The 23,441-nt window shown below is 41.7% G+C and overlaps 1 protein-coding gene across 6 annotated transcripts in view; it reads right to left on the bottom strand.

Annotated features, from left to right (window-relative positions):
• ANKS1B (ankyrin repeat and sterile alpha motif domain containing 1B) overlaps positions 1 to 23,441 on the bottom strand; it is a 754,152-nt gene that overhangs the window by 353,082 nt on the left and 377,629 nt on the right. For all 6 annotated transcript variants that reach the window (XM_084617338.1, XM_084617337.1, XM_084617336.1 and 3 more), the window contains one exon: positions 17,976 to 18,048. In XM_084617338.1, coding sequence (XP_084473464.1) covers positions 17,976 to 18,048 — 73 coding nt within the window. The remainder of the gene's footprint in view (positions 1 to 17,975; positions 18,049 to 23,441) is intronic.

Genomic DNA, 23,441 nt, shown 5'->3' with positions numbered 1-23,441 from the left:
AACTGATAATAGTCGCTCCATAGAAACTAGACTGGCTGAATTGGCCAGTCTTACAACACACATACGCCAAGATCTGGGGTTTGAGGGTTTTTGGAATTGGCTTACAGGTTGGCTGCCCTCTCTAGAATGGCTGCGACAGCTTTTTGGTTATTCTGTGTTTGTAATCATTGGGCTTATTTTTTGCTGCTGCTGTGTACAATGTATTCCTTCCTTGTTAAGACTTTGTAAAATTTTGCCCTGGAAAGCTCCCCAACTTATGTCCTTGTCTGTCTGGGAGTTAAATAGCATGACAAAACAAATTGACGGCTACCATGAGATGGCCAAATATCATTAAATAAAAAACGGGGGGATGAAGGGTTCATGTTTAGCTATTCCACCTGGAAGCAGGCAGGGCACACCCTGACTGTTTTGTAGAAGCAATGCACACATTGCTCTATCCAAGGACAAGGGCTAGATATGAACCATGAGAACTTGATTGTTGGGACAGCAACTGTGGGAAGCTTTCTTAGCCTGGGCTCAAGGCCTGAGAACCAGGATTGTAGTAGATAGAGGATGGTAAATAAGTATATTAATCAACGTCATACATTCCTTTGTGTATCTTTTTGCGGTAGCAGTGTGTAATGCTTAGGGGGGAGAAATATAATAAAAGGAGAAGGTGGAAGGCGGGGGGGGGGCAGAACAGCCCATCTCAGCTGACCAGCCTGCTTGCTTGCATAAAGCTGTGTTCTGTCTCATCATTGAACCGCCACATCCTATGATCATGCAGTTTCCATTAGTATTTACTTCATTAAAAATATTAAAACCGCAAGCACTATTCCAGGGGAGGCTCTAATAGTTTTCTTCCCCAATGTAATTTTTGCCCAGACGGACTCTGTCTTATCCATTCCATCGCTTCTTATTTCTTTACATTCTACCTCATCATTGATATACAATGCTACTCCACCACCTTTACCTTTATTTTGGTCTTTCCTAAACAGCACATACCCTTCAATACCTGTAGTCCAGTCATGATTACTATTCCACCATGTTTCTGTTATCCCTATAATATCTGGTTTCACTTCCTGCACCAGTAACTCTAGTTCCTCCATTTTGTTACCTAGGCTCCTCCCATCTTTTCATGTGCTGTATATTTATACCTGCTTACTGTATTTTCCACTCCATGCATCTGATGAAGTGGGTTCTAGCCCACGAAAGCTTATGCCCAAATAAATTTGTTGGTCTCTAAGGGTATGTCTACACTACGAAATTAGGTCGAATTTATAGAAGTCGGTTTTTTAGACATTGGTTTTATATATTCGAGTGTGTCTGTCCCCACAGAAAATGCTCTAAGTGCATTAACTCGGCAGAGTGCTTCCACAGTACCGAGGCAAGCGTCGACTTCTGGAGTGTTGCACTCTGGGTAGCTATCCCACAGTTCCCGCAGTCTCCGCTGCCCATTGGAATTCTGGGTTGAGATCTCAATGCCTGATGACGCTAAAACATTGTCGCGGGTATTTCTGGGTACATATCGTCAGGCTCCCGTTCCCTCCCTCCCTCCATGAAAGCAAGGGCAGACAATCGTTTCACGCCTTTTTTCCTGAGTTACCTGTGCAGACACCATACCACGGCAAGGATGGAGCCCACTCAGGTAACCTTCACAGTATATCTCCTGGGTGCTGGCAGACGTGGTACTGCATTGCTACACAGCAGCATCAACCCATTGCCTTGTGGCAGCAGACGGTACAGTATGACTGGTAGCCATCATCGTCATGTCTGAGGTGCTCCTGGCCACGTTGGCCAGGAGTGCCTGGGCAGACATGGGCGCAGGGACTAAATTTGGAGTGACTTGACCAGGTCATTCTCTTTAGTCCTGCAGTCAGTCCTATTGAACCATCTTATGGTGAGCAGGCAGGAGATATGGATTGCTAGCAGTCCTACTGTACCATCTTCTGCCAGGCAGGCAAGAGATGAGGATGGCTAGCAGTCCTACTGCACCATCTTCTGCTGAGCAGCCATGAGATGTGGATGGCTTGCAGTCCTTCTGCACCATCTGCTGCCAGCCAAAGATGTAAAAGATAGATGGAGTGGATCAAAACAAGAAATAGACCAGATTTGTTTTGTACTCATTTGCTTACCCCCCACCCCCGTCTAGGGGACTCATTCCTCTAGATCACACTGCAGTCACTCACAGAGAAGGTGCAGCGAAGTAAATCTAGCCATGTATCAATCAGAGGCCAGACCAACCTGCTTGTTCCAATAAGAACAATTACTTAGGTGCACCATTTCTTATTGGAACCCTCCGTGAAGTCCTGCCTGAAATACTCATTGATGTAAAGCCACCCCCTTTGTTGATTTTAATTCCCTGTAAGCCAACCCTATAAGCCATGTCGTCAGTCGCCCCTCCCTCCGTCAGAGCAACGGCAGACAATCGTTCCACGCCTTTTTTCTGTGCGGACGTCATACCAAGGCAAGCATGGAGGCCGCTCAGCTCACTTTGGCAATTAGGAGCACATTAAACACCACACGCATTATCCAGCAGTATATGCAGCACAGAACCTGGCAGAGCGATACCGGGCTAGGAGGCGACGTCAGCGCGGTCACGTGAGTGATCAGGACATGGACACAGATTTCTCTGAAAGCATGGGCCCTGCCAATGCATGCATCATGGTGCTAATGGGGCAGGTTCATGCTGTGGAATGCCGATTCTGGGATCGGGAAACAAGCACAGACTGGTGGGACCGCATAGTGTTGCAGGTCTGGGACGATTCCCAGTGGCTGCGAAACTTTCGCATGCGTAAGGCACTTTCATGGAACTTTGTGACTTGCTTTCCCCTGCCCTGAAGCGCATGAATACCAAGATTAGAGCAGCCCTCACAGTTGAGAAGCGAGTGGCGATAGCCCTGTGGAAGCTTGCAACGCCAGACAGCTACCGGTCAGTTGGGAATCAATTTGGAGTGGGCAAATCCACTGTGGGGGCTGCTGTGATGCAAGTAGCACACGCAATCAAAGATCTGCTGATATCAAGGGTAGTGACCCTGGGAAATGTGAAGGTCATAGTGGATGGCTTTGCTGCAATGGGATTCCCTAACTGTGGTGGGGCCATAGATGGAACCCATATCCCTATCTTGGCACCGGAGCACCAAGCCGGCGAGTACATAAACCGCAAGGGGTACTTTTCAATAGCGCTGCAAGCTCTAGTGGATCACAAGGGACGTTTCACCAACATCAACGTGGGATGGCTGGAAAACGTACATGACTCTCGCATCTTCAGGAACTCTGGTCTGTTTCAAAAGCTGCAGGAAGGGACTTTATTCCCAGACCAGAAAATAACCGTTGGGGATGTTGAAATGCCTATATGTATCCTTGGGGACCCAGCCTACCCCTTAATGCCATGGCTCATGAAGCCGTACACAGGCAGCCTGGACAGTAGTCAGGAGCTGTTCAAGTGCAGGCTGAGCAAGTGCAGAATGGTGGTAGAATGTGCATTTGGACGTTTAAAGGCGCGCTGGCGCAGTTTACTGACTCGCTTAGACCTCAGCGAAACCAACATTCCCAGTGTTATTACTGCTTGCTGTGCGCTCCACAATATCTGTGAGAGTAAGGGGGAGACGTTTATGGCGGGGTGGGAGGTTGAGGCAAATCGCCTGGCTGCTGGTTACGCACAGCCAGACACCAGGGCGGTTAGAAGAGCATAGGAGGGCGTGGTACGCATCAGAGAAGCTTTGAAAACCAGTTTCATGACTGGCCAGGCTACGGTGTGAAAGTTCTGTTTGTTTCGCCTTGATGAAACCTTCCGCCCCTTGGTTCACTCTACTTCCCTGTAAGCTAACCACCCTCCCGTCCTCCCTTCCATCACCGCTTGCAGAGGCAATAAAGTCATTGTTGCTTCACATTCATGCATTCTTTATTCATTCATCACACAAATAGGGGAATGACTACCAAGGTAGCCCAGGAGGGGTGGTGGAGGAGGGAAGGAAAATGCCACACAGCACTTTAAAAGTTTACAACTTTAAAATTTATTGAATGCCAGCCTTCTGTTTTTTGGGCAATCCTCTGTGGTGGAGTGGCTGGTTGGCCGGAGGCTCCCCCCCACCGCGTTCTTGGGCGTCTGGGTGTGGAGGCTATGGAACTTGGGGAGGAGGGTGGTTGGTTACACAGGGGCTGTAGTGGCAGTCTGTGCTCCAGCTGCCTTTGCTGCAGCTCAACCATACACTGGAGCATACTGGTTTGATCCTCCAGCAGCCTCAGCATTGAATCCTGCCTCCTCTCATCACGCTGCTGCCACATTTGAGTTTCAGCCCTGTCTTCAGCCCGCCACTTACTCTCTTCAGCCCACCACTTACTCTATTCAGCCTGCCACCTCTCCTCCTGGTCATTTTGTGCTTTCCTGCACTCTAACATTATTTGCCTCCACGCATTCGTCTGTGCTCTGTCAGTGTGGGAGGACAGCATGAGCTCAGAGAACATTTCATCACGAGTGCGTTTTTTTTCTTTTTAATCTTCACTAGCCTCTGGGAAGGAGAAGATCCTGTGATCATTGAAACACATGCAGCTGTTGGAGAAAAAAAAGGGACAGCGGTATTTAAAAAGACACATTTTATAAAACAGTGGCTACACTCTTTCAGGGTAAACCTTGATGTTAACGTTACATACATAGCACATATGCTTTCGTTACAAGGTCACATTTTACCTCCCCCCACCGTGTGGCTACCCCCTCAACCCTGCTGGGCTGTTTGCCTGTGGCTAACAGCGGGGAACATTTCTGTTCAGCCACAGGCAAACAGTCCAGCAGGAACGGGCACCTCTGAGTACCTCTGAGTGTCCCCTGAAGAAAAGCACCCTATTTCAACCAGGTGACCATGAATGATATCTCATTCTCCTGAGGATAACACAGAGAGATAAAGAACGGATGTTGTTTGAATGCCAGCAAACATACACTGCAATGCTTTGTTGTACAATGATTCCCGAGTACGTGTTACTGGCTTGGAGTGGTAAAGTGTCCTACCATGGAGGATGCAATAAGGCTGCCCTCCCCAGAAACCTTTTGCAAAGGCTTTGGGAGTACATCCAGGAGAGCCGCGAATGCCAGGGAAAATTAATCCTTTCACATGCTTGCTTTTAAACCATGTATAGTATTTTAAAAGGTACACTCACCAGAGGTCCCTTCTCTGCCTGCCGGGTCCAGGAAGCAGCCTTGGGTGGGTTTGGGGGGTACTGGCTCCAGGTCCAGGATGAGAAACAGTTCCTGGCTGTCGGGAAAACTGGTTTCTCCGCTTGCTTGCTGTGAGCTATCTACAACCTCCTCCTCATCATAATCCCCAAAACCTGCTTCCATGTTGCCTCCATCTCCATTGAAGGAGTCAAACAACACCACTGGGGTAGTGGTGGCTGAACCCCCTAAAATGGCATGCAGCTCATCATAGAAGCGGCATGTTTGGGGCTCTGACCCGGAGCTGCCGTTTGCCTCTCTGATTTTCTGGTAGGCTTGCCTCAGCTCCTTAAGTTTCATGTGGCACTGCTTCGGGTCCCTGTTATGGTCTCTGTCCTTCATGCCCTGGGAGATTTTGACAAAGGTTTTGGCGTTTCGAAACCTGGAACGGAGTTCTGATAGCACGGATTCCTCTCCCCATACAGCAATCAGATCCCGTACCTCCTGTTCAGTCATGCTGGAGCTCTTTTGCGATTCTGGGACTCCATCATGGTCACCTCTGCTGATGAGCTCTGCATGGTCACCTGCAGCTTGCCACACTGGCCAAACAGGAAATGAGATTCAAAAGTTCACGGTTCTTTTCCTGTCTATCTGGCCAGTGCATCTGAGTTGAGAGTGCTGTCCAGAGCGGTCACAATGGAGCACTCTGGGATAGCTCCCGGAGGCCAATACCGTCGAATTGTGTCCACAGTACCCCAAATTCGACCTGGCAAGGCCGATTTAAGCGCTAATCCACTTGTCAGGGGTGGAGTAAGGAAATCGATTTTAAGAGCCCTTTAAGTTGAAATAAAGGGCTTCATCGTGTGGACGGGTGCAGGTTTACATCGATTTAACGCTGCTAAATTTGACCTAAAGTCCTAGTGTAGACCAGGGCTTAGGTGCCACAAGGACTCCCCGTTGTTTTTTCTAGCACAATCACTTTATTAAAAACTTAAATCTGAACATCTGAACTATTGTCTGTGTCTGTGCTCTTTGGGAGCAAGAATTGGGTCTTCTCTTGTTTGTACAGCACTGAGTATGCCTGATAACTCTCAAATATATATATATAAAATATAAAACATAAGGTGCTATGACCAAAAATGAACAGAGTATTAAAAATCAGAAAATACTATACCATTGATTAATATACTACAGGAAGCTTTTTTATTAGTCTCTTTTTTAATGCACCCATCGACCCTGTTTTCTTTGTTCTAATTTAATTACCCATTTAAAAATAGTTATGAGCTATCTGTGTATTTCTGTGGCAAATAATAAAAAAAAATCTCAACTATTGAGGAGGAAACTCATTTCAAGTGACCTGCTAAACTTTGGGAGAACTTCCCAGTTCCAAGCTGCCTGAAAAGAAGAGGCAACTAGCCTACAGGGGAGCTCTGCATGTCATATCAATGAATTGTGTGTGATAGGATAAACCTTTCAGACAGGGCCAAATGTCTAAAAATAAATCCACGACCTCCTAAAACATTTGCTGAAATGGTGGTGTAATATACTTGGGGAAAAAGGGGAAAAAGCCTTCTGCTCCTAGGAGAATAAAATTATACCTATAAGAAAGAAATCTTTTTTCTAAGTGTGACAAATACAGACTTCAAAAAGCCTCTAATGGTAAACACACAGGTAGTTTGAGGCAAATGAAAGCCATCCTAAACCCATTTTGGACATCATATATCAGATTAATCTCAGGTGCAATGCCATTAATGCAGAGCAAAGTTACATCTGGAATGAATTTGGCCCTGTGATAAATGAAGGGTGGGGGGAGCAGGGAGCTCCCTTTTATGGACACCCAGCTAGCCAGTTAGCTATAAAATCCCTGTTAGTAACTGTTCTCTACTTGCTTTACCTGTAAAGGGTTAAAAAGTCCACAGGTAAAGGAAGGGAGTGGGCACCTGACCAAAAGAGCCAATGGGAAGGCTAGAACTTTTTAAAATTGGGAAAAAAACTTTCCCTTTGTGTCTGTTGTTGCTCTCCGGAAAAGAGGGGAACAGGGCAGCAGTTATCTGTGAGAAGCTGAAGGTCAGGTATGAAAATCATCCGAATCATACCTAGAATTGCTTATTTGGAACACAGATGTGTAAATAGATCAGAAAATGTGTAGAAAGACGCAATTAGGTATATTCTGCTTATTTCTTATGGCTTGTGGATTCCTCTGTGCTAACCCCAGATGCTTTTGTTGCTTGTAACCTTTAAGCTGAACCCCCAGAAAACTATTTTGGGTGTTTAAATTTTGGAATTTCTCTTTTAAAAATCAAGCAATAGCCTGAGTTTTCAGATATATTTTCTTTCTTTTTGTTGTTATAAAATGTACCTTTTTAAGAACAGGATTTGTATTTTTGTGTCTTAAGAGGTTTGTGCACATGTTTTTTAGTTAGCTGGTGGCAACAGCTGATTTCTTTGTTTTCCTTTCTCAGTTCTTCCCCGGAGCAGGGGGTAGGTGAAAGGGCTTGAGGGTACCCCACAGGAAGGAATTACCAAGTGTGCCTTCCTGGGTTCCAAGGGGTTTTGCCCTTGGGTGGTGGCAGTATCTACCCATCCAAGGTCAGAGAGAAGCTGTAACCCTGGGAGTTTAATACAAGCCTGGAGTGGCCAGTATTAATTTTTAGAATCCTTGAGAGCTAACATGCTCAAACTAATATGTTTGTATTGTGTTGTGCATCAAACATAAGCTGCTTGTCTTCACTTTTGCAGCCTATCCCCACCCTACCTATCACCTTTCATTTACTATGGAGTTATCAACTCCTGCCTCCAACTGGCCAATGAGACAAGCCTCCATTGACCACTTGCTAATTATAACCAGCACGTTTGTGCTTTCACCCATGCTGCCCACTGTATTTGGAAAGAGCTCCCTATGAACATCCACAAAGCTACCTCATTATCCTCATTCAAATCCTTCCTCAAAATTCTCCTTTGGTTGATGCATACAAAAAAGTTCACAACAGTTAGGCTGCTCATGTGCTGTGACCACTGCCTATCATGCTGACTAATAATATCTCATGGTTTCCTTGTACCCCCATCTATCAGTATGTATTCATCTGTTGTCTCTTGTCTTATACTTATGGTGTAAGCTCTTTCAGGCAGGGATTGTCTTTCTGTTCTGTGTCCATACAGTGTCTAGTCCAGTGGGTCCTGGTCCATGACTAGGTATCCAAGGGGCAGTAATAATAGAATAATAATTTCCATGGTGCCAATGCCTTCAGTTCGCCAAGTAAATGAACTTCAAGGCCTGGTTACTGGTCCACCTTATACCCATTTTTATAAGGGTAAAGTGGTACCATGACTTCATTCTATATTCATCTGTAAAATTAAAGCACATATTGTCCTGCAAAGATTTTAATGTTCCTGTGGAATCTCTTCTCCATAAGTGTGATGCTAAATGTTCAGTGAGCTTATACTCAAAGTCCACCTAACTCTTTGTTTCTTTGTCTTTGTTTCTTCTATTCATCAGGCAATGCTGTTACTATAAGAGGACCACATCTAATGATATGTTTGACTGAATTTCACATTGCTATGACCTGGCTGGTCTCACTCATGTCAAAGCTCAGCTGATTTGAGCCAAGGCTGTTATCAAGGCCTTCCTCAGGGTTTTTTCCATCAGTCAGCTGTAAAACAGCTCCATGGCCCTCTCTCTACATGTTTACAAATGCACTATAGCTTGGATTTGGCCTTTGGGGGGCGGTAGGGGAACGACTCATTTTGTACTGTACATGTTCTAAAAGCTTACAGCTAAGGCCCAGGAGCGAGAAACGTGCAACTTATCTTTAGAGAAGCAGAATTACAGGTAATTTTCCCTTTACAACAAATTCCCATGCATTATCCACTGATATGGACATCCGAGTAGGATGGAAATTTAATAACAGTACTGAAATTCCACTCAGATTATTGACCCAGGCATTAAAAAATGAATGTTACACAAAATACCATATTTCTCCTGCAGAAGAACACAGCAAAAGAGTGAAACTCTCTTTGACTTTAGGCCTTGCAGAGTCAAAAACTCAAATGCACACTGGTATATAATGTTAATGTCAAATGACTTGAAATGTCCTTCACTATTAAGTAATTCCTTAGGTTTCCACCTTCTGACTCCTTAATAGTGAAAAAAGAGAAGAAAATGATAAGTAAAGACTTCAGATGACTCCATGCTTTCATTACAAGAGAGTCTACTTTAAACCTGAAGGGTGAAATCTTGTATCCATTGAAATCAATGGGGCAAGGATTTCATCGAAAATCTATCTTCCTATGTGGCACAGTAGATTACTTGAACACACAGAATGTGATGGTCAAAATTTTCAAAACTGGTTTTGATGTTTGGCTCTTAAACCCATGTTGAGGCATTTAAGTGGCCTGATTTTCAAAACTGCTGAGCACTTATAGAATCATGGAAGTGAAGGGCTGGAAGAGATCTCTAGATGCTTCCTAGTCAAGCCCTATGCTGAGGCAGGACTACGTAAATGTAGACCATCCCTGACAGGTGTTTGTCCAACGTGTTCTAAAAGACCTTCAATGATGGCGATTCCACAACCTCGCTTGGAAGTCTATTACAGTGCTTAACTATCCTTATGGTTAGAAAGTTTTTCCTAATATCTAACCTAAATCTCCTTGCTGCAGATTAAGCTGATTACATCTTGGAGATAGAGAACATCTTGGATCTTCAATGGACACGGAGAACAATTGGTCACCATTTTCTTTATAACAGCTTTTAACATATTTGAAGACTCTTATCAGGTTACCTCTGTTTCCTGCCCCTCCATTGTCTTTTTTCTCAAGACTAAACATGCCATTTTTTTAACCTTTCCTCATAGATCAGGTTTTCTAAACACTTTATCATTTTTATTGCTCTTCTCTGGACTCTTTCCAGTTTATCCATATTTTTCTTACAAGTAAGGCACCCAGAACTGTACACAATACTTCAGCTGAGGCATCACCAGTGCTGAGTAGAGCAGGACAATAACCTCCTATGTCTTACATACTCCTATTAATCTACGACAGAATATTAGTCTTTTTAGCAACTATATCATATGGACGACTCGTATTCAATTTGTGATCCACTATAACCCCTAGATCCTTTCAGTGGTATGGCTGCCTAGCCAGTTTCCCTCCATTTTGTAGTTGTGCATTTGATCTTTTTCTTCCTAAATATAGTATTTTGCACTTAGAGAGACAAGGTGGGTGAGGTAATATCTTTTATTGGACCAATTTCTGTTGGTGAGAGCACACTTTGCATCTTGAAATCTTGTCTCTCTCACCAATGAAATTGGTCCAATAAAATATATTGCCTCACCCACCTTGTCTCTTTAATATCATGGGACCAACACTGTTACAACTACACTGCATACTTTGCATTTGTCTTTATTGAATTTCATCTTACTGATTTCAGACCAATTCTCCAATTTGTCAAGGTAGTTTTCAATTCTAATCCACAGTGCTAGCAGCCCCTCCCATCTGCAAATTTTATAAGAACACTCTTTACTGCATTATCCAACTCATGAATTAAAATATTGAATGGTATTGGACCCAGGACAGACCCTGCAAAACCCCACTAGATATGTCCCCTGCATTTGACAATGGACCATTGATAACTACTCTTTTAGCATGGTGTTTCAACCAGTTTTGCACCCACTTTATAGCAATTTCATTCTCTAGACAATATTTCCCTAGTTTGCTTATGAGACTTTCATATGGGAAAAAGAAAAGGAGTACTTGTGGCACCTTAGAGACTAACCAATTTATTTGAGCATAAGCATAAGCTGTAGCTCATGAAAGCTTATGCTCAAATAAATTGGTTAGTCTCTAAGGTGTCACAAGTACTCCTTTTCTTTTTGTGAATACAGACTAACACAGCTGTTACTCTGAAACCTTTCATATGGGACTGTGTCAAAAGCACTCGAAGAAGAACTGGGCTTATTTAGTCTGCAGAAAAGAAGAGTGAGGGGGGATTTGATAGCAGCCTTCAACTACCTGAAGGAGGGTTCCAAAGAGAATGGAGCTAGGCTGTTCTCAGTGGTGGCAGATGACAGAACAAGAAGCAATGGTCTCAAGTTGCAGTGGGGGAGGTCTAGGTTGGATATTAGAAAACACTATTTCACTAGGAGGGTGGTGAAGCACTGGAATGGGTTACCTAGGGAGGTGGTGGAATCTCCATCCTTAGAGGTTTTTAAGACCTGGCTTGCCAAAGCCCTGGCTGGGATGATTTATTTGGGGTTGGTCCTGCTTTGAGCAGGGGGTTGGACTAGATGACCTCATGAGGTCTCTTCCAACCCTAATATTCTATGATTCTATGAAAGATTTTAGCTCATCCACCTTGTCCCTCTAATGGGAGAAGCAGACAGTTATGGTAAATCTAAATAAAGGAATACAGATGAGCAGAGCGCCTCTCATTAAAGTACATGAACTGGATGCATTATATCAAGGTGCTAAGTTTAACAATGCTGTCAGTTAAAGAGAGGAAGCAATTGCTATAAACTAAACACACTAAACTACAATTAAAGTATATCATTGCAAATATATAACTAACCACTGTGAAAACAGCCTTATGCCAACATGCCTACACATATCTAATTAAAATACTGCCTTAATTAAGTACTTATAATTTATCTGTTTTCTGCCCTTGAGGAGGGAGGATATTAACAGCTTTGGAGGAAGACTGCTTTGCCAAAGCTGCAACCATATGGCAGCAAACAGAGAATAGGGCCAGCCCAACAAGTCTTCCTATGTACAAAGAAAGTTTGATGTCTTTTAAGCCAAATTCTAGCAGAATTTACAAGCAGAAGCACACTGGAGGAGGGGAAGATTTCATGTTTGAGTATTGGTATCCCATCATTTAGCATGTGCAGAACAGACGGGAGAAGGAGAGGAAGACTGACTCCTAACATCTGGGAAGCATGGGTCTGAAAAGCTCACCTACAGGCTACAGTATTATAGAAGTAGCATGAGCTCTTCTTGCTCTCATTCAGCTTCTTTGGCCATTGTCCCACCCTCACTCCATCACTTCCTAATGGGAGAACCTAGTGCTGCTGTCTCCACTTTACACTCCCACTTCTTGTGCTCAAGAATGTGTTTGGTCCCTGCAGAGTGAAAAGGTGGCTTGTTGCAATCTTTCCCCACCTGCAGCACACCCATTTGACTAGGAGCAATCCAGACTTTTAAAAAAGAATAGTGTGCGCTATTCTAAACACCTGCAGCCTGACTCTGGCAGGTACAAAAGATAGTGGGGAAATGTGGCTATGGATATGCCTTTTTGCAGTAAGGAGCACCACCTAGCACATTAGCCAGCCAAGCAGTTTACTGCTCAAGGGGATGCTGTGTCTATTAAGCTGCCTCTTGTATGGGTACACGGAATGGGAGAGAGAGGCTTCCTGCATCATTTCACACCCTCTTTCAGTACATCTAGGCAGGAGCAATCACAACAACACTTATAACTATTAAACTGCAAATGAACCATCACCTGTATCCCAACTATCCATACAAAAAGAAGAAGAGAGATTTTGGACTCATCGTGGATAGTTCTCTGAAAACATCTGCTCAATGTGCAGTTGTAGTCAAAAAAAGCAAATAGAATGTCAGGAAGCATTAGGAAAGGGATAAATATTAAGACAGAAAATATCATAATGCCACTAGGTAAATCCATGGTACACCCAGACCTTTAATATTGCATGCAGTTCTGGTTGCTCCACCTAAAAAAAAAAGATATAATAGAATTGGGGTGAAAAATAGAGAATGGCAACAAAAATGATTACTGGTATGGAACAGCTTCCATATGAGGAAAGATTAAAAAAGGCTGGGATTGGTCAGTTTAGAAAAGAGACGACTAACGGGGGATATGATAGAGGTCTATAAAGTCATGAATGGTGTGGAGAAAGTGAATAGTTATTCACCTAACGTTCTTTACCCCTTTCACCTAACACAAGAACCAGGAGTCACCCAGTGAAATTAATAGGCAACAGGTTAAAACAAACAGAAGGAAGTACTTCCTCACACAACATACAGTCAACCTGTGGAACTCAGTGCCAGGGTATGTTCTGAAGGCCAAACCCATAATTGAGTTAAAAAAAGTAGATAAGTTCATGGAGGATAGGTCCATCAATGGTTATTAGCCAAAATGGTCAGGGACACAACCCCATGCTCTGTGTGTCCTCATATCTCAGATTGCCAGAAGCTGGGATTGGATGGCAGGGGATTGATCACTTTATAAATTGCCCTGTTCTGTTCCTGCCCTCTGAAGCATCTGGGACCAGATGCTGTTGGAAGACAGGATACTAGGTTATATGGACCACTGGTCTGACCCACTATGGCTATTCTTATGTTCTTCAAACTTGCTTTGATGTGGAACCATCCAGGATTTGCCTAACTCATCACTCATTTAAATACTAGATCCCTGAAGCATTCTGATTTCTAGTATGATGTACTTCCTATTCCTTGTGTTCAAGAGCCATTTCTCCCCAAAGTGTTAGTCTCTTAGTTATTCCCTTTCAAGTAACTTTCAGAAATAAACAAACTCTGAGCCCCATATCTCTGCATTGCTGCTGGGCAACCATGAATCTCTCATTAATCTGGAAACACTACTCTGCACTCCTTGAAAGAAAAAATTATGTAGAAAAATTTGCTTATAATCAGGCAAAAGAAAATGTGAATTTGAACTTTATTACTAATTATTATTATTATTTTACAGGGAAGTGCAGATGGTTGATATTTCAGCTTATTTGCTTTTCTAAAGACTTGCAGGATGTATATTACTTATCAAATTTAAGTATCTTGTCTGCCAAAAAAACAGACAGCTATTTAGTTGATTAAACTCCACCTCTCGATTGGCTGCAGTTAACTCACGTTATCATAATAATCATCATAGCGCAGATTTATATTTAGCCATTCTATTATTAATGCAAGTCATATTTCATACACAAAAAATATAATTCAATGAAAGTGAGATACTATGCAATATCAAAACCCTTTCATACTTGTTAAACAAGTGTACGTGTGTGTAAATTTCATTTAACTGCTGTTTGTCTCTACTAACATATATTGAAATTACGATAGCATAGTAACAAATGAAGACAAATAAAATGAAGTGTGCCATTTCATATTACATTTCAGAGTGTGTATTATTTGAATGTTTATTGATTGTTAAATTAAAACTGATGTTTCCTGAAAATTATACTAAATAATCTAACCAGTTTCAAACAAATGAACGTAACATTGTCAGAAATCTTTCTGACTTCTACAGTGAACTCTAAATAATAATTCACCATTTTCAGTCTGCATCTCTGAAACTCTCTTACAAAGGCATTTAAATAAAACTACAGATTTGCTATATCTATGAAATTTAGAAAATTATTTTAAAATATGAGTTTATATAAAACAATTGTCACTTAATATTACATTAATTTTCCTATATAAATATAGGCTTGAGCCTCATGACTGGTTGAGCTGAGTGCACTGCAGGACCTGGGAGAGGGAGAGGAAAGACATGATGGCTTTCTTCTACCTTTGTGCATGACTTGAACTTGGGTTTCCTACAACATTCTAGGTGAGTGCCCTAACTATGAAGCTGTAGAGTCATATTCCCACACTCTATCCATTGATCTAAAGCTTATAAGGAAAGCAGCAGCAGCAACACCACCTCTTCCTCCAGCTGTTTTGTGAATGCTTTGCTTTGCTCTTGTCAAAATACCTGAAAATCTAAATTATTTTTTGGGGTCAAAACGAAACATTTCATTTTGACATTACTGAAAAAAATTTGACTTTTTTGGTTTGGCTCAAACATCTGGCAAACTCGACATGAATTTGTGAAAAGTTTCAGTCAACCTGAAACTGCACTGTTTGATGAATAAACTATTTGTCTGAAAATTTTCATTCATCTCTGATTATTTATTATTTGTATTACTGTAGTTCCTAGTAGCCTCAGCCACAGACCAGGACCTTGTTGTGATTGGAGCTGCACAAAACAGCAAAGAGACAGGCCAAAATAGAAGATATTCCTAGCATTCAAATCAAATCTCATTCAGATATAATAGTTTTAAAAGATTTAATCATATCATATCAAATATATATATATATATATATATATATATATATATATATATATAATAAAAAGAGATCTTGGAAATGTTAGAGTATGTAGTAACAATTGTTTAACATCAATGAGATCTTGATGTTTCTTTATATGCTTTTTGGATATACAGGATGACTCTGTGATGAGTTCTCCCTGCTAAACTAGTTTTTTCCCCTTTACTCCTTTCTAGATGGCTCTCCCTGCATGCATTCTTTGAAGCGTGACAGTAAAAGCCAGCTGTTTGATTTTAGAGGCGTTTCTGTCTTGCACACTGGAATTTCTTGAAAAAAGGTGCCATTATTACAGCCCTCTAAGATGCAGGTAAATCAAACAATGTTCTTTCTGTGTATGTGTTTTAAAAAGCATAACATTATCTAGCTGAAGTCTTTTTAAAACTTAGTGTGTAAGGAAAGGTGAATTCAAACTGGAGCACATGCAAGGAAAGGCTTCTAGGATGGTCCGAGGAATGGAAAAATCTACGTTATGAGAGGAGATTCAAAGAGCTTGACTTGGGTAGCCTAACCAAAAGAAGGGTGAGGGGAGAAATGATTGCTCTTTATAAACACATCAGAGGGATAAATACCAGGGAGGGAGAGGAGTTATTTAAGTGCCAATATTGACACAAGAACAAATGGATATAAACTGGCCATCAACAAATTTAAGCTTGAAATTAGACAAAGATTTCTAAGTGTCAGAGGAGTAAAGTTCTGGAACAGCCTTCCAGGGGGAGCAGTGGGGGCAAAAAACCTCACTGGTTTCAAGACTGAGTGTGATAAATTTATGGAGGTGATGGTATGATGAGACTACCTATGACATGTAGCTGATCTGTGATTGCTATCAGCCGGTAATGAGACATTAGATGGAGAAAGCTCTGAGTTACTACAGAGAATTCTTATAAAGTGAAAATTGTAATGGTGATGCTGTTTGTAGCAAGCTCTGAAAGAGACTAGCACTTCTTTAAAGGTAGCTTTGTTTGCATTAAAGATGGTTAGATTAGAAAAATGTGGTCTTACTTTGTTCATTTGTATACTTCTGATTCTTCACTGATGGTGGAATTATATAATGGAGCTCAGCTGAACTTACACAGATAAAGAAAAAGTGGTACAGGAAAAGCTGAGTTGTCAGCCAGCTGCAAACTGAAAGGAAGGAAGCTGAGACCCACAGAGGCTCTTTTGGAACAGAAGAGTGAAGAACATAATAGATTTCCTGTCAGTTGAAAGGGCTGGAGAACCAAATGTCACATGTGAGTGTCAGGAAAAAGAGTATGGAACATAGTGGCCACTGATAAGGCAGAAAGCACATGTGCTTGATGGCTAGAATTATTGGGAGGATTTCCTGACACAATTTAAAAAAATCACAGGGAAAATGAATCTCTGATCACAAGAAGTGATGGGAGCCTATCTGCACATAACTAAGCTATGTAACCCGATGTGCATTTTAGCATTTCTTTTGTTGTTCCCTTTCCCCTATCCCCCCATTTTTCTTGTGTTTCTTCATATCGAGGCTCTGATTTTGATTGAGATCTCTGAGTGCTACTATAGTCCAAAATAATAACAATCATTGTCATCCTGGCTGGAGAAGCCTTACCATAGCTTAAGAAACACTGTCTAGAGATCCTCTACCCATAATAGCTTATCCTCTACCATAGCTTAAGAAACACTGTCTAGAGGTCCTCTACCCATAATTCTACTTCGGACACTACAAATTCTAGAAAGTCAGCACAACATGCCTTTTCAGTCTCTTAATTTCACCTTCCTGGTTTTTCCACCATACTGATCATTTTCTTCCAGAAACAAATCTGCATGTGGGGTGTACTTTTTTGTAACCATATTTGCATTCAAATATGTTATTTCCCCAGATTTTTCCCAGATTTTCTTTTTATTGACTAGCAATTACTTCTGCCTAATTAATAAGCTGCATAATCTCATCTAGTATAGACATCAGTATTGCTCCATGAAATAGCTTGCTATTAGAATACTCTGTTTTATTTTACCTAAATGATCAAATGCACAATCCCTGCCCAATACAGGCACGTATTACTCCATGGAAGAACTAGCAGGGATTTTCCAGTAGTAGTGTGGCACCAAGCTCTTTCCCCATGAAACGCTTTCTTCCACCAGCACTGGGAGTTGAAATGATAAATAATTTCTAAAATCTGATCTCTCAGCTCAGTAACATAGATTTATACTGACATGTCAACATGGTAGCTATGACTTAGACACCTCAGGTTTGTCTATACTAGGGAAAGTTTGAAAAATTTCCCACTATTTCTAACACCAGTCTCTGACTGTCAGCACAAGCTGTCAGCACCATTTTCAGCAGTGTCGAAGATTTGCTCCAAGCAGGGTTAGATAACATGGTGCTTAAAACAGTGTCACCAGCTGGTAGGCTGTCTACACTAGGGATCCCAACACTGGCAACAAAAACTCATCTGAATGAGTTTTAAAATTTTTCCCTATTGAAGACAATACCTTTTCCCTATCGAAGACAAGAACTTTTTCTCTGCTAAGGTTTCAAAACAACATTAATGATTCCAATATGCCATTTATAGTGATGATTCTGGAATAGCTGGCATACTACATCTGTGAAAGTGAATGAAACAAATTCTGTCCACTGGTATGAAAATAAATATAAGATGATTTCAACATATTGGGTTACTTAGTAGAATTCTATCACCAATTTTGCTATGTGTCCTAAAAGCCACCGTATTAAATAATATTTAGAAAAGAAAAGAAAGATTTTCTTTCTTACCTGCAGTATCATCATTCATCTCCTCTAGCCCGGTGTTAATTCCAGCATCTATGGAACTCATTATTTTATCAATCTGTAAGAGAGAAAGCAGGAAAATATCATAAACTCATCTATTGTATTTTATTTCAATTTTTCAAGTACCGAAACTAGGGCATTATTATTGTTATAAAAACAATAATAGAATCTAGAAGATCGCAAAGAAAAATGTAAAGGGCAACTTCTTCACAGCTGAATTTTAATTTTTCCTTTTTCTTTTCCTATTCACAAGCTCCTATTCACATATAACTGTATCAGTATACTTTCAACTATTTTGTCATACTTTAGATGTATGTAATATAAATAATGAAAAAGTTAAGATACATAAATGGTGACAATTTAGCGTAACAAACAGAAGGTTAAGGGGTGAATTGATCACAGTTTATAAGAACAAAAATTTGATAATAGACTCCTCAGTGTAGCAGACAAAGGTATAACAAGATCCAATTCAGACTGAAAATAAGACACAAATTTTGAGCTGTGAGAATAATTAACCATTTGGATTGACTTTCCAAGATGGATTCTACATCACTAGCAATTTTAAAATCAAGGTTTGATGTTTTTCTAAAAAATATGCTCTAGTTTATTAAGGAATTAATTCATGGAAGTTCTATGAACTGTATTATACAGGAGGACAGACTAGATGAAGACAATAGCCCCTTTTGCCTTTATATCTATGAAATGGGAACATAATTTATAGGTGAAGCACTGAGTTGTTTGATGATGTTTGTAAGCCATTAGTGGACTATATAAACAGCAATGCTAATTGTTCATCCAGAGCACTCATTATAGGCTATTGGCTCCTCAGCTGTCACCTCTCTTGCATGGAGACCTGCTTCTCCTTTCCATTTCACTGGGGTTTTCCAGACTGTGCGGTTCCTTGCCTACACTGTGATATTCTCAGCAAGCCAGAATGCCTAAAGAGGCCAGCATCTGTGCTTTGCTTTCTCTCTGAAGGCTTATGAACAGCGTAATTGACAGTGGTTATACGTCACCACATGGCCCTGTATAAATAAGCACATTTATTCTTAAGGTAAAAAGCATTACACAGAAAACATAAAAACAAAAAAATCCCTGGCCCACAATGATATGTAAACTTAATACAGTAAGATCTCCCAAAGATATTGCAGGAAGTTGACATATTTGCCACACTAATGGATAGAGATATTGGTTTGGATTATTAAGCACCACCTCGCCTGTTCATTTAAAATTGTAGGGTAATTTTCTGAATCCTCTATTTATTTATTTGTTTGTTTGTTTTTCCAAGCCTACTGATGGAAAATATAATTGTGCCTACTGTGGCGTGATATGGGTTGTGAGGCCATATTGCATTCCTTGCAAGATGCCTTTGCACATTTGTTAATTTGTAGGTTTTTACTAGTTTCATAGATTCCAAGGCCAGAGGAACCACTGTGATCCTGTAGTCTGACCTCCTGCATAACACAAGCCATCCACAGAATTTCTCCAAAATAATTCCAAAAGCATGTCATTTAGAAAAAAAACCCCAATCTTGATTTAAAAATTGCCAGTGGTGAGAATCCACTATAAGCCTTGGTTAATTGTTCCACTGATTAATTACTCTCACTGTTAAAAAAATGAATTATTTCCAGTCTCAGTTTGTCTAGCTTCAGATTCCAGCCACTGGATTGTTTTCTCTGCTAGACTGAAAAGCCCATTGTTAAATATGTGTTCACTATGTTGGTACTTATAGACTGTAAAAATCTTTTCTTTGTTAAGCTAAATAGATTCAGCTCTGTGACTCTATCACTATAAGGTATGTTCTTTAGTTCTTTAATCATTCTCATGACGCTTCTCTGAACCCTCTCCAATTTATCAACATCCTTCTTGAATTGTGGGCACCAGAACTGGACATAGTATTCCAGTGGCAGTCACACCAGTGCTGAACACAGCAGTAAAATAACCTCTCCACTACTATGTGAAATTTCCCTATTTATGCATCCAATTATTGTATTAGCTCTTTGGGCCACAGCGTTGCATTGGGAGCTCATTTTCAGTTGATTATCCACCACAACCTGAAAATCTTTTTCAGAGACACTGTCTGCCAGGATAGAGTCCCCCATCCTGTAAATACGGCCTAAATTCTTTGTTCCTACCCGTATACATTCAGCAGTATTAAAGCACACCTTGTTTGCTTGCGCCCAATTTACCAAGCAATCCAGATCACTATGTATAAGTGACCTGTCTGTCGTCTGTATAATTTACGACTCCCCAATTTTTATGTCATCTGAAAATCTTATCAGTGATGATTTTATATTTTCTTTCAGATCATTGATAAAAATGTTAAAGGGCATAGAGCCACGACGCAGTCTCCACTAGAAACACGCCCGCTCAATGACATTTTGAGATCTATCAGTTAGCCAGCTTTTAATCCATTTAATGTGTTCCATTTTAATTTTAAATTGTTGTAGTTTTTAAAACAAAATGTCATGCAATACCAAGTCAAACCCCTTACAGAAGTATATTACATCAACATTATTACCTGTATCAACCACATTTGTAATCTCATAAAAAAGAGACATCAAGTTAGTTTGACAGGATCTATTTTTAATAAACCTGTGTTGATTTTGATTAACTATATACCCTCCTTGAATTCTTCATTAATTTAATCCTATATTCTTCCCTCTGCCCCCTTCCAAGAAAGACCATAAAACAAAAAAGTGGGTCCAAGGGTTGGCACAGTACAATAAGTGAGAAAGCATGATGACAATAAGTAAAAAGTGTTTGGAAATAGAATAATTTTTTGTTTATTTGTTCCTATATTTAATGTTAGGAAAGAGTTCTACCTTTTCCTATGTGATAATACCAGTGACAGGAGAAAAATCAGAGAGATGATATAAAAATCCCAGCATCTGCAATTTTAGAACCACTACACAGTTTTTGGTAAATTAAGTTTTCATTTTTAAAAGGTCAAATTTTGATCTCAGTAACTTCATGATTTCCCTAAAATGTATACCAGTGACTGAGATTATGATGTGACTCTAAGCATCTTTTCATTGAGAAGATATAGCTTTCACAATTCAAGCCACCTTGTTGGGACTCTATTAAATCAGCTGTAAAAGTGACCTGCAACAACCTTTTTAAAAATTTAGTTTTTTCTGAGACAAAAGCAGCGTGTGAAAGTTCTGGGGTTCTTTTCAATTTTTTTCTCCCTTTTTAATGTTTTTAAATACCCTGGAGCTTGTCTCCACTGGAGGTAGCTCATGTAGTAGCATTACAGTGCAAACTGTGAGGGTAGATGATAGAGGTGCACTGGTGTAAAAAATGACCTGCACCAGAAAATGGCTTAGCCCAGTTTCAAACCCTTGTATGTAAAAGAAGCAAACAAAACAAGCAAACAAAACCTGAATGTAGACAAGCTTTAGAATATCAATCTCTGTTGTCCTTGGTTTTGCTAGAGGAGCTAATGGAGATCTCTGAGAGTATGCACTGTTAGTTTTTACATTTTAATTGAAAAGAAGTGGTGGCATAGCTTTAACTAAAATGTTCTCTCTCTATAATGTTAGTCAGGGTATGTCTACACTACGAAATTAGGTCGAATTTATAGAAGTCGGTTTTTTTGAAATCGGTTTTATATATTCGAGTGTGTGTGTCCCCACAGAAAATGCTCTAAGTGCATTAAGTGCATTAACTCGGCGGAGCGCTTCCACAGTACCGAGGCAAGCGTCGACTTCCGGAGCGTTGCACTGTGGGTAGCTATCCCACAGTTCCCGCAGTCTCCGCTGCCCATTGGAATTCTGGGTTGATATCCCAATGCCTGATGGGGCTAAAACATTGTCGCGGGTGGTTCTGGGTACATATCGTCAGGACCCCGTTCCCACCCTCCCTCCCCCCGTGAAAGCAAGGGCAGACAATCATTTCGTGCCTTTTTTCCTGAGTTACCTGTGCAGACGCCATACCACGGCAAGCATGGAGCCCGCTCAGGTAACCGTCACCCTATGTCTCCTGGGTGCTGGCAGACGCGGTACGGCTTTGCTGCACAGTAGCAGCAACCCATTGCCTTCTGGCAGCAGACGGTGCAATACGACTGGTAGTCGTCCTCGTCATGTCCGAGGTGCTCCTGGCCACGTCAGCTGGGAGCGCCTGGGCAGACATGGGCGCAGGGACTAAATTTGGAGTGACTTGACCAGGTCATTCTCTTTAGTCCTGCAGTCCTATTGAACCGTCTTATGGTGAGCGGGCAGGCGATACGGACTGCTAGCAGTCGTACTGTACCATCTTCTGCCAGGCAGGCAAGAGATGAGGATTGCTAGCAGTCGTATTGTACCATCTTATGCCAGGCAGGCAAGAGATGAAGATGGCTAGCAGTCGTACTGTACCATCTTCTGCCAAGCAGCCATGAGATGTGGATGGCATGCAGTCCTTCTGCACCGTCTGCTGCCAGCCAAAGATGTAAAGGATAGATGGAGTGGGTCAGAACAAGAAATAGACCAGATTTGTTTTGTACTCATTTTCCTCCTCCCCTGTCTAGATCACACTGCAGTCAGTCACAGAGAAGGCGCAGCGAGGTTAATCTAGCCATGTATCAATCAGAGGCCAGGCTAACCTCCTTGTTCCAATAACAACGATAACTTTGGTGCACCATTTCTTATTGGAACCCTCCGTGCAGTCCTGCCTGAAATACTCCTTGATGTACAGGCACAACCTTTGTTGATTTTAGTTCCCTGAAGCCAACCCTGTAAGCCGTGTCGTCAGTCGCCCCTCCCTCCGTCAGAGCAACGGCAGACAATCGTTCCGCGCCTTTTTTCTGTGCGGACGCCATACCAAGGCAAGCATGGAGGCCGCTGAGCTCATTTTGGCAATTAGGAGCACATCAACCACCACACGCATTATCCAGCAGTATATGCAGCACCAGAACATGGCAACGCGATACCGGGCGAGGAGGCGACGTCAGCGCGGTCCCGTGAGTGATCAGGACATGGACACAGATTTCTCTGAAAGCATGGGCCCTGCCAATGCATGCATCATGGTGCTAATGGGGCAGGTTCATGCTGTGGAACGCCGATTCTGGGCTCGGGAAACAAGCACAGACTGGTGGGACCGCATAGTGTTGCAGGTCTGGGACGATTCCCAGTGGCTGCGAAACTTTCGCATGCGTAAGGGCACTTTCATGGAACTTTGTGACTTGCTTTCCCCTGCCCTGAAGCGCATGAATACCAGGATGAGAGCAGCCCTCACAGTTGAGAAGCAAGTGGCGATAGCCCTGTGGAAGCTTGCAACGCCAGACAGCTACCGGTCAGTTGGGAATCAATTTGGAGTGGGCAAATCTACTGTCGGGGCTGCTGTGATGCAAGTAGCTCACGCAATCAAAGATCTGCTGATATCAAGGGTAGTGACCCTGGGAAATGTGCAGGTCATAGTGGATGGCTTCGCTGCAATGGGATTCCCTAACTGTGGTGGGGCTACAGACGG

This window comes from Lepidochelys olivacea, assembly GCF_965140295.1.
Source record: "Lepidochelys olivacea isolate rLepOli2 genome assembly, chromosome: 1".
Classification (NCBI taxonomy): Eukaryota; Metazoa; Chordata; order Testudines; family Cheloniidae; genus Lepidochelys; species Lepidochelys olivacea.
The sequence above is the reverse complement of the archived record's forward strand: the minus strand, read 5'-3'. Positions and strand labels throughout refer to the sequence as shown.